The following is a 12,760-nucleotide window of genomic DNA, read 5'->3' as shown; positions in this document are numbered from 1 at the left end:
ACGCGCGAGCCGTATTATGTTCCTGCTTCTTCTTTTATAGTTTAGGAACACTCCTGTATTAGGTTTTACAAAGTTAGAGACGTAGAAGGAATTATCTTGTTAAAAGATATGGAATAAGAGTCCATGCCTTATTAAAATATTGTCATCCTAATTTAATGGGAATTCCCATGTAAACAAACAACCAATTAATGACAATAAAATATAAAAGATAATCAAGGAAATCTTTTCCTTCTTGAAAAATTATACGCACAAGGACTATTGGGTAGTCTTGGTGTACAAAAACTCTTTTTGATTAATAAAATAGTTTTCTATATAAAAGAAACAATTAATGACAAATTAAAGAATTTACGTAAACAAGGAGACTTCCCTTTTGTGTTTCACGGTACATAGGACTTGTTGCACAAGTCTTTACTCAGCCCTTGTTTATTAGAATCCAATTAGATTCTAACAATCTCCCCCTTTGTCATTGATTGATTCTAACATGTTCTCCCCTTGAGTAAATTGCCTGAAAATGAAACAATAGAGGATATAAGGAAACAATAAAACTAAAGATCATCCTCAACATCAAAAGAACAGCTCATCATCATAATCTCTTTCAACAACAAGAGTGGCATGAACTGCTGCAATAGCAAGTGCCACAGTTTCAACAACTGTTCCAGCAGTAGTGGCTTCGGCAGGTGGTTCACAACGGAGTCAGCTCCCCCTGCATGTGTTTCTCCCTCTGTGAATGATCCTTAGGCAGCTCCTCTTGTAAATGCATTCATTCTTCCCCTTTGCTTACTCGGCTTGATAGACTTGGAAGGCGGTGGATGACAACGTGGTAAATTATCCACGTGATAAGAGACTCAGCAAATAACGTCGGCATTATAACTCCTCCTTTTTTATTCTTGTGAAGACCTAAACCAATTAATGACAATAAACATCTCCATAGAATTCCACTTGGTGTTGTGGACTTAGAATCCCACCGAGATTCTAACACTCTCCCCCTTTGGCATTGATTGGTCAGAATATTTACTCCCCCTAAATATATGATACCTGCATGAACAAGGGTTAGCAAATTCAGAATAACATCTGCACATATAAACTGTTGCAACAGTTTATCAAACAGTTCACCAGATAGTGTAAACCGTAAATAAACCATAATTCCAAAATAAAAACAGATAATTCGTTCAGATAAGCACGAGATAAAAGGATATGCAGTAGCAGAAACAACTTCTCTTCACAATGCTTATTATTTGTCCTATACTTCACGCAACAGCAACTGTCTCATGCACTGTTTCAACAGTTTTCTGAACTCCCCCTGCATGCCTGCACTGTTCCAGCAACTGTCTGATGCACTGTTGCAACAGTTGTCGGAACTCCCCCTGTGTTCATGCCATCGTTACTGTTCTTTTCTCCTGTTCTTTTCTCCCCCTTTCTGGGCAATCACCATGCAGAGATAACTCAACATGGACTAATGATCTTGATGATTCAAGCAAGCTGTTCAAACACTTAACAAAAAGATCAAAACGAAGAGAGAATCTTGGAAGGAAGTGAGAATAATCACTATACATAACGTGCACAGAAAATCACAAACTCACAAACTCAATACCACACGATAATTGCAATGCTAAAATCAAAGGATAGTGATATCAAATCCAACATTAAATAGCAAAGACTACAGACTTTGCCAAACTTCATAAGAAACGTGGAAATGTGAGGAGTAAGCCCAATAGATCCGGCTGCAACAAAAAAATTAAATTTAACCGGCACATAAACAAAAAATCCCGTCTCTCTCTCTTTTTTTTTTTTTTTTTTTTTATTTATTTTAAATAATGCTTAATGCAAGACAAGAAGTAAACATGAGAAATAAACATGAGTGAAGAGACATATGTGAATAGGATACTGCATGGACAAACAAAACATATGGGATTTATCTTCACATTTACGACAAGCGCAATCCCCAAAAATCCGACTGCCAATGCAACCAATAAACTTAATAATCCCAAGTCAAACACAAAGATGCTCTTATTAGGTAGCGTACACACACGTCTAATGGTAGCTTTTTCCATGAAAAACAGAGCAATTTAAAAGGAACGAGATTATGCTGGTCGTGCAATGTGTAGTCCCCTGGGCTTTCTAATTGAGCTTTGTAGTAAGTGTTCGATCAAGTGGTTTACTGGCTCGACTCAACTAGGCTTCGAACTATTCACTGACCATATATATAATTTATATTGGCCGTGCAATGTGTAGTTCCCTGGGCTTTCTAATTGAGCCTTGTAGCGAGCTTTCGGCCACGTGATTTACTGGCTCGACTCAAAAAGGCTTCGAACTATTCACTGACCAAATGGTTGTAGTTATATATATTAGTAACAGTAGTTCAAGAGTAGCTTTCACTCATTAAAAGAGGCAGCTTTTCCCTATAAAAACATCCAACCATGACAAGACTATTCAGAGAAATAAATAAGTTGGAGCCTTTTAAGTAATCATTTTGGGAATTGGTGAAGTTCTACCCCACAAAATTTAGAAATACACGAAGTATCAAATTCACATTTGTCTCAATCATATGCAGTATGCTTAATGCAGGTCCTATATGAGATGCAAAAACATATGAAGTGTCCTACCTCTAAAAGTTGCAAGTCTGGACACACAGACAGTTGCAACAGTTCATGCAACTGCATCAGATTAAACAACATAAATTCCCAGCGATTTTCGCAAGGAATCAAATTTATGTGCATCAAGGGTTTTTGCAAAAGCATCAGTTAATTCATTCTCCGTTGCAGCATAATCAATTGAGACAACCCCCTTTTCGACCAAGCCCCTTATGAAAAGATGACAAATATCAGTAAGCTTAGTTCTCGAATGCTGAATTGGATTCATAAACTTATTTTTCACATACAAATTATCACAATTCAGATTACCAAGTTTTTTATTCCCCAAACTAGTTTTGTCACCAGAACTGTTGGAACAGTTAGTACTATCATGACATGAGTTTAAAGAAGTAATGGCAGATAAACAATTAAGATCAGACTTCTTTACCCAGATTTTTTGTTGAGTTTTATTCACTAAATCAACCTTTATCTTGGGTTTTTGAGACGACACAAAAGTATGATCAATTTTAGCGGAAAGTGGTGAGCGGGCCATTATTCTTTTAACTAATTTCAAGTACTTAAAACACCTAGGTCGTATATGACCAGGAGCATGACAAAAATGACAGGTAGGGACAAAACGTTTTCTTTGAGATGACTGAGTTGATGCAACTGTCGCAACAGTTTGTGAAACAGTGGATTGTTTAACAAAATTGATTTTTCTTTTTGGATCTTCTTTCTGTTTCAATGCATCATTAGATAGCTGATTACGTCCTATACCTGTACGACCGCAATTCGGCTGATTTTGGTTCAAAATTTCATTCAAAGTTACCCTACCAGTATTAAACTTAGAAATAGCATCTTGGGTTTGAGCAAATTTAGCCTTCAAGCTATCTGTTTCTCTACTAGCAGAAATAACATTGTGTTCAAGAGTAGAAATTCGTACCTTCAATACTTTGTTTTCCTCAATTAGGACAAGCTTCTCTTTTTCTAAGAATTTATTTGACTCACACACCTGAAGAAATTTTTCGTACATCTTTTCATAGCATTGCTTTATTTCTTCCAAGGATGACACGTCATCATCGCTGTTGTTTTCTGAATCCCAATCATCACCTGCAAGATTTAACGGAGTTAATCTTTTATCAGATATTGAATGCAACTTATCATACCTAAGTTCTGTCTGAACAGTCTGTCCAACTGTTGCAACAGTTTCAGCGACAGTCAGTTTGCACTCGTTTATCTGAGTAGTTCCTTCGTAGGCCTCTTGTAGAACATCCCATGCCTCCTTTGCTGATTTGCACATTGATATCAATTTGAATTGATCTTCATCGATACAACTCAAGATAGCATTGGTTGCCTTGGAATTATAATCTGCTATTCGTACTTCTTCATCAGTCCACTTCTCTTTTGGGGTTTGAATGATCTCGTGTGACTCATTCATTGAGGTAGGATGTGTCCAACCAATTAGAATCGCGCGCCAGGCCCATTCATCAATAGATTTAATGAACATCTTCATCCTTATTTTCCAATCAGAGTAGTTCAATTCACCCAAGACAGGTGGTAGGAATGCGCCTTCACGATGATTATTCATGTCTGCACAAAAAAAATAAAAAATAATTAAATCCCAAAATCTCACTAAGTGTATCTAGTGACAGGCTCTGATACCAATTGTTAGAATTTATTTCGTGCAGATATAAATTATTTGTGTCAGATTCAGTTTTTCGTTACTGTTGCGTGAAGTGTTGCAACAGTTCGTGAAACAGTTCGTAAAAACAGAAATAAACGAGACACAAATTTTAATGTGGTTCGGATACAATTGTACCCTACATCCACGGGGACCTGCAAATAAAATTTACTAATTTTTAGTTTTACGAATACAATAATAGGACTTAATCAAAATACAAAGACTCCCTCTTTGTTGACGCCGTTCTTGTAAACTACGCTGAATTATAAATCTTCAATTTGCAGCACGTCCCTTGCTCCGCACGGTTGAACTCCCTTCAACGCTGAATCCCTCAGTCGGCGGATCGATCTCCTCCCGAGATCTGTTTAAGCCCCTCTCCCGAAGAACCGATCTTCTTTTTGTATAGAAGAAGCAAACTTGTGATACTCCTTGAATCTTGGTGTCTTCACCACAAAGCCTTGAAGCCGATATATTTTCTATGAAAATCACGTATCACGATGGAGCAATAAAAACGAGAGGAAGAAAAATATTTCTCTGAAATCTTCTCTCGATAAAAAAGACGCTCCAGGTGCAGCAAAAATAAGAGCAGAAAAATATAATTTTTCTTCTCCAACAAAAGGCGTGCAACAGCAACCAAGAAGAGAGAGATCGACTTCTCTCAAAAAAAAACGCGCGAGCCGTATTATGTTCCTGCTTCTTCTTTTATAGTTTAGGAACACTCCTGTATTAGGTTTTACAAAGTTAGAGACGTAGAAGGAATTATCTTGTTAAAAGATATGGAATAAGAGTCCATGCCTTATTAAAATATTGTCATCCTAATTTAATGGGAATTCCCATGTAAACAAACAACCAATTAATGACAATAAAATATAAAAGATAATCAAGGAAATCTTTTCCTTCTTGAAAAATTATACGCACAAGGACTATTGGGTAGTCTTGGTGTACAAAAACTCTTTTTGATTAATAAAATAGTTTTCTATATAAAAGAAACAATTAATGACAAATTAAAGAATTTACGTAAACAAGGAGACTTCCCTTTTGTGTTTCACGGTACATAGGACTTGTTGCACAAGTCTTTACTCAGCCCTTGTTTATTAGAATCCAATTAGATTCTAACAGGAAGAATTAGAAGCGTTCCCCCAGGAAAGGGAGAAGAATATTATCTGAGATTGCTACTTAATATTCAGAATGGTTGCACAAGTTTTGAAGATATCAGAACTGTCAATAACAATATCTACCCAACGTTTAGGGATGCATGCTACATATTGGGATTGTTAGATGACGATAAAGAGTACATAGATGCTATCAAAGAAGCAAGTACTTGGGCAAACGGAGGTTACATCCGAAGGTTATTTGTTGTCCTGTTGATTTCAAATAGTTTAACGAGATCAGAACATGTTTGGGAAAGCTGTTGGTCAGATTTGTCAGATGATATTGCATACAAACACCAACAACTTCATAATAATTCAGGTATCTTATTTTTTAAATGTGTTATGCATAATATTTTCATTTGATCAGTATTTAAATTTAACTTTTATTTTTTTACAATCAAACAACCTTGATAAAATATTATCTTCACTTCATAAATGCAGATTTCACTTTATCAGATGACAGCTTAAAAAATTATGCTTTGCTTGATATTGAGAAAATCATGCAAAGCAACGGTAAGAGTTTACGTAATTATGACTCTATGCCGCTTCCAATTGAATCGATGGTAGATGAAAGAGAAAACAGGTTAGTGCTCGATGAACTAGAGTATGATGTGTTTGCTATGCGTGACGAACTTTCAAAGTATCTCTCTACTATCACCATAGAGCAGAAAAAAGTTTCTGACACAATCATGTCTGCTGTAACAAACAAGAGTGGTGGAATGTACTTTTTGTATGGTTATGGTGGGACAGGAAAGACATTTATATGGAAAACATTATCTGCTGTAGTTCGTTCTAGAGGAGAAATTGTTATTAATGTTGCATCAAGTGGTATTGCATCGCTACTACTTCCTGGCGGTAGAACAACTCATTCTAGATTTGGACTTCCAATAATTGTGCATGAGGGTTCCACTTGCAGCATCAGTCAACAAAGTCCACAGGCAGAGTTATTGATGAAAGCAAATCTTATTATATGGGATGAAGCTCCAATGATGCATAGATATTGTTTCGAAGCACTGGACAACACCATGAGATCTATCTTACAGTCGGACGAACCTTTTGGTGGAAAGGTGGTCGTTCTAGGAGGTGATTTTAGGCAGATTTTGCCGGTTATTTTAAAGGCATCCAGACAAGATATTGTTCATGCTACGATTAATTCATCACCATTGTGGAAAAATTGTAAAGTCCTAACGTTACAGAAGAATATGAGGCTTCAATCGTGTGCTTCTACCTCTACTGTTGAGGAAATAAAGGAATTTGCAGATTGGATACTAAAAATTGGTAATGGTGAGGTTGGAGAGGAAAACGATGGTGAAGCTTCAATTGAAATTCCACATGATATGTTAATTCTTGATTCGGACGACCCCTTTTCAAAGTTGTTGCATTTTGTTTATCCAGATTTGTTAAGTAATATTTCTACTCCAGATTACTTCCAAGGTAGAGCAAGTCTCGGACCGACTAATGAAAGTGTGGATTTTTTTTAATGATTATTTGTCGTCACTCATCCCTGGAGAAGAGAAGGAATATTTGAGCTCAGATAGTATTTGCAAAGATGAGGCAACTTCTGAAGTTAACGCGGAAATTTATTCACCAGAATTCCTCAACACCATAAAATGCTCCGGACATCCTTCACATAAGTTGAGATTAAAAGTTGGGGTTCCGGTTATGCTCATGAGAAATATTGATCAAGCTAGAGGATTGTGCAATTTAACTAGGCTTCAAGTTACTCAAATGGGAACCCACGTTATTAATTGTAAGATTCTTTCTGGTAAGCATGTTGTTGATATGGTAATTATTCCTCGAATGACTTTGATACCTTCAAATTGCACATTGCCAATCAAATTTCAACGACGACAATTTCCGGTGATTGTTTCATTTGGCATGACGATTAACAAAAGTCAAGGACAAACACTTTCACATGTCGGTCTATACCTTCCACGACCTGTTTTCAGCCACGGACAATTATATGTGGCATTGTCTAGAGTAAAAAGTAGGTCTGGCATAAAGATACTCATCAACTCTGAATCAGGTGAACTGTGCAATGTCACTAATAATGTTGTATACAAAGAAGTGTTTCAACGAATCTGAGGTACATATTTACTAACTTCACGTTTTCAAAACAATATGGTATCTTTTTTATTATTTGTATTAATACATTTCATGCATATATAGGTCTATTGGCAATAAGTACTCTCCAATAACTTTCTCCCAAGGTAATTTAATAATAAATATTTTTTGTGGATGTTACTTTACTACTAATGATTGATTTGGACCGAGTATTTATTATCATTGTGATGTTATTTTCATTGATGATGTAGGTATTTTGAAGAAAGTGTGGTATCATTTGGTTAGGACATAATATGTATTTTAAGTTCAAGATATAACTGTTTGTTTTATTTCATATCACTTTCTAATATCATTGCAAAATGTTCATCATATTTGTTTTAACTATCACTACTATAATATTCACTCCATATATTTTCTTTTTATTTTATTCACAATAAAAAAAACACCATAGCTTTTTTTTTACATTTTTTAAAATTATTTTTTCACTATGTATTCAATTATATTACATTATGACAAAACAATTATCACTATATTCACCGTGCATCGCACGGGTGTATTACTAGTCTTTATAATACGTCATATAGATACGGTGCTCGACAGGGGTATATTCTATGTTCCAAAAATGAAGACACGGGATTTGGGAAAATGGATAAATATTAAAAGTACAGGATTATATTTATAAGTATTCTATAAACATATATAAGTTTTTATTTATATATAATTTTTTTCATTTATTTTTATACAAACATATTCAAAATAAATTACTATCAACTATCAATTGATCATTAAATCATGTAAATAATTTAGGAAAAAACAAAAATATTTAAAAACATTATATTCAAACATGTTTATAACTTTTAAAAAATTGCAAAATGGTCAATAAGGTGCTCGACATGTGTCTTCGAATTTCCAACACGAAATGTTTCCGAAATGGGGAACATTATTATGTTGAAGATTCCGTGCTACATAGCATATACTTCTTATTTCGAAAACTATCACAATCAAATATCAATATTTCAAAAATTAAAATGAAAAATAAAAAACTCAGTTCCGAAATCCATTCAAGCATAATTTATGAAAAATCGATGTCAATTAGGATCTGTTTACACCTCCGCCTCTCTCTCTCTCTCTCTCTCTCTCTAAACCATCTCAACGAAAAATAAACACTGGAAAGACTAGTGAGAGAATGAACATCATCACAGTGGTCTAGGCCTAAATTATTGTACGTACAAATTCCGAAAACAGTTCTATTCAGTTTCTCTACTTGTGTATTTCTCCGAGTAATCTATGTTTGACATAATCTTGCAAACAGGCATCGTTTCGTTCTTACTGAGAAGCTTCAAGCTCGGATGAACCGCCACGTCATCCATAGACACCTTGTCACCGATATCAAGATTACTCACATCCACTTCGATTTTCGGAGGAATGTGCTCTGCTGGGCACAAGTACTTCAAGCTAGCTCTTATCTTACTTAGTGTACCTCCTGTTTTTATTTTCGTAAAGAAGACGAGGTAAACCAATGTCAAATTTCAAACGACAACGTTTATAAACAGAATCCGTTGTGAATAATAGTATGAAATGCAACTCGATCATTCTTCTATATAAGAGAAAATAAACGTGATCAAAATTCAACTGCAAAATAATTATAGGAACACGCAGCGTTTAGGAAAAGATACCGCACATATGGTGGAAGATTGGAAATTTTGTAATGAACGACTTCGGTGCGGGAGAACTCTATAGACACCGATCCAAGAGAAGTCTACATTTTTACGTTGTATTTTGTTCACAAATTATGTCAGAGAAAAAGGGAGATTTTCGTTAACATTTTAAATCAAGATTCTTCGAGGTTCGATGTTATAGCATTTAAAACAAATTATATTCGAGTCATGATGCAGCTTAAAACTGCAAAAATGGGAAACTCTAACCGGAAAAAAAAGGCAGCTTCTTAAACAACACTTAACGAGCGTGGAAAATATGTATAGTTTCATATGCAACTTCACTTCCACTCTTCTTTATCAAATCTTGTAGTGGGCACTATATTTAATTTTTCTAATCGGGATATCTTTCTACCTAGTTTTGGCAAGTCACTTAACTTCGGAGCGTTATTAACAGGCTTAACGCATTTTAGTATCTCTAATAAGAAAGGAGAACACTAAAATTCACGATCGGATCGACTATCAAACAACAACGTATACACATAAGATACAAGTTGAAAAGTCAAAATTTATACCGCAATTTGAACATATGCATAAGAAAAGACAAGTACGGCAATTTGCAACACACTTAGAACTAAGCGCTGAAGAACTAAACAGCGGCAAAAAAATACCAAATAAAAACTGCATTCGATCCAAAGTTAGTTAATCCCATTATTTTATAGTCGATTTTCCCAAAGAAAAAAAACGGGACAGAAGACAAAAGACGAACCTTTCTTGAGGCCGGGGCAAACATCTTCCCCTTTATAAACAATCGGCACATCCACCTTAATCTGTGTTCCATCCTCCGCCCATACAAGCACCAAATTCAATACTTTACCATCTTCATCCCTATGTATCTATACAAACAAAAAATCATAAAATCAAAAAAATTAAAAAAATCAAAAAAATCAAAAAAAATCAAACAAAATTAAAAAAAAAAAAAAAATCAAAAATCAAAGAGGTGAACTAAGATTGGATTTCATGGATATTTGACTACAGACTATCAATCAATCAATCAATCACGTTTCAATTTACAAATTCCATGAATCGAATCACACTATCAATACGATAAAAAGTACTCACTTTAATTGGAAGAACCTTGCCATTTTCAAGTATAGTGGAGGAACCCGACCCGGCGCGGATCTGGAGCGGGAAAGTGGTGGAGCAGAAAAACGGGAGCTCAATGTGCTTCAGAATCGCCTTAATCTGCTTCCGCTCGGTGGTGAGCAGCACTTTTCTAGAAACCAATGCGGACGCGGCGACGGAATTCGGATCCTTGGAATCCGATTGGACGTAGCTCTGGGAGAAAACAACGGTGGGGATCCGACCCTGTGCTCGGTCGCGGACGGAGATCCGATGGCCGGAAATTTCTCTCGGAACGGCTTGGATCGTGTGGTAGGAGCGCCGGAACGGCGTCTCCGCCGCAGTTCTGATGAGGGCCGCCGCCGCGCGCCACCTCTTCGACATTTTTTTTTCTGGGTTGATTTTGAACGGAGAAAACGGGTTGCGAACTCAGTGAGTTGGCAATCTGAGGGTTTCGGCTTTTTTTCCCGTTTGGGGAAAGGGTTTAACAAAAATGAAATGAGAATTGGGTTTTTCTTTTTTTTTTCTTAATTGGGCTTTTATTTGGGCCACATTAGATTTAATTACCTTGTAAATTAAGAACCGAAAGCCCGTATATTATTGTAATAAATTAACGAATAAATTAGTCGACCAAATATGGTTTTAATTCGATATGGTCAACTAGGTACGTTGACTAATTTTTTTTTTATAGGAAATTTAGTCGACAATCGTATTCTCACTTGATTAAATGTAGTGAATTAGTAATGTGCAGCTAGGTAGGTCGATTAATTGTTGTTTTGTCTCGAAAAATTTAGTCGATTATATCAGTTGACCATATCAATCGACTAAAATTCAAAGCACGTAGGACGTAGATTAATTCATTTTTTTAATGCTATAATTCTTTATAAGTTTTTATGTATTTTTTGAATTTTTGAATTCACATGTATGTACTATTTTACTTGACTCTAAGGGATATAATTTATTTATAGGGTAAATTACAAACACCCCCTGAGGTATGGTCAAATTACAAAAACACCTCTCTTGTTTGAATAATTACAACCACCCTTCTCAACTCATCAAATTTAGTGGAATCTTCGAGATTATATGGATGATTATCACTTTTGTACCCGTTTTATCCCATTCAAACTCTACATTATGAAGCAAGATGATCATAATATATGATTTTTAGCTTGTATATATCAGTTTGTGGTGCATCGGAAACCGTATTTTTTACACAAAAAAAGTACAAACTAGATCACATTTCACGGAATCTAGATGACTATGTTGAATTTGGCACCATAGAGGTGGAGGTCTAAGAAAAAATCATAGTTGAGGGGGGTAGATGTAATTATCCAAACAAGAGGGGGATTTTTGTAATTTGACCATACCTCAGGGATTGTTTGTAATTTACCCTTTATTTATATGTTTGGTATTGAGTTTATCAATCTTATTGTTATTTGTAAGAAGATAATATTATTAAGGAAAAAATGTTACAATCAAGGGGAGGATAAAATCCTCAAATCCCATACATCCAACAGATTTAGAGCCCGTTTGGCTAAGCTTATAAGCTCCTAAAAACATCTTATAAGATGTTTAGGAGCTTATAAGTTGTTAAAAGGTGTTTGGTAAAAAAATTGCAAAAGATCTTATTTTTTCCAAAAATAAGCTGTTAGGGAGCTTATAAGATGTTTTTAAAAAAGTACCTCTACCCCACCTTTTTTCTTTAAGATCTTATTTGCTTCTTTACTAAAACACTTAAAATACAAAATTACCCTCAAATACTTTATTATATTACATGAATACTAATAATATTTATATTTTATCAAAACAACGTATTCTTGTAATCAAGATTAATAATTAGTTACATATAATTATCGTAATTATCATAATAATTGTAAAAAAAAATTATTCTCTATTTATATTTTATATGTATATAAAAATACACGAATATTCTTATTATCTCCATAATAAATTATATTTCTTGCATCTACAAAAAAAAATTATATTTCTTTACAACTTTTATTTTATATTATTATATAATTTTATATTATTATTATTATTTGAAAAAATAATTTGTAAATATTATAATAATATTTTAGGAACAAAAATATTTGAGTCAAATAAGTTTAACAATTATACTTGCGTCATGTACTTTTTTGTCATTATAGCAATAAACAGACCTTTTATTTCCAAACACCAGAAGAACTTATAAAAACAAAAAGTAACTTATAAGCTACATATCCAAACACCTTAAAAAATAATTTTTAAAATAAGATCTAACAGCTTATCAGCTCCTAAAACATCTTATCAGATGTAGGAGCTTATAAGATGTTTTAAATAAGCTTAGCCAAACGGGCTCTTAATTAATACATGAGCAAGCTCGTTATACGATGAAACTTAACTTTTTTACCCCAACGAAGAGATCTTACTTATATTATAGGAGCTATTTAACAAAATCGTCCAATGAAGTTCCCTATTGTGATAAATTCAATTTCTTATTCGAAATTTATCTTAAATTATTCAAAATCTCCCTATTTT

The 12,760-nt window shown here is 34.4% G+C and overlaps 1 protein-coding gene across 1 annotated transcript; it reads right to left on the bottom strand.

The window, feature by feature from the left end:
- Positions 1-8,514: 8,514 nt before the first annotated feature.
- Positions 8,515-10,750, bottom strand: LOC105955788 (Ribosomal protein L25/Gln-tRNA synthetase, anti-codon-binding domain-containing protein). The gene is made up of 3 exons (XM_012979584.2): positions 10,244-10,750; positions 9,891-10,017; positions 8,515-8,949 (listed from the first exon to the last, which is right to left on the bottom strand). The coding sequence occupies exons 1-3, from the start codon at positions 10,625-10,627 to the stop codon at positions 8,714-8,716; spliced, it is 747 nt and encodes a 248-aa protein (XP_012835038.1). The 5' UTR covers positions 10,628-10,750; the 3' UTR covers positions 8,515-8,713.
- Between the last annotated feature and the right edge of the window lie 2,010 nt (positions 10,751-12,760).

This window comes from Erythranthe guttata, chromosome 11 (assembly GCF_056151865.1).
Source record: "Erythranthe guttata isolate IM_541 chromosome 11, IM_541, whole genome shotgun sequence".
Classification (NCBI taxonomy): domain Eukaryota; kingdom Viridiplantae; phylum Streptophyta; class Magnoliopsida; order Lamiales; family Phrymaceae; genus Erythranthe; species Erythranthe guttata.
This window is presented reverse-complemented; position numbering and strand designations above follow the sequence as displayed.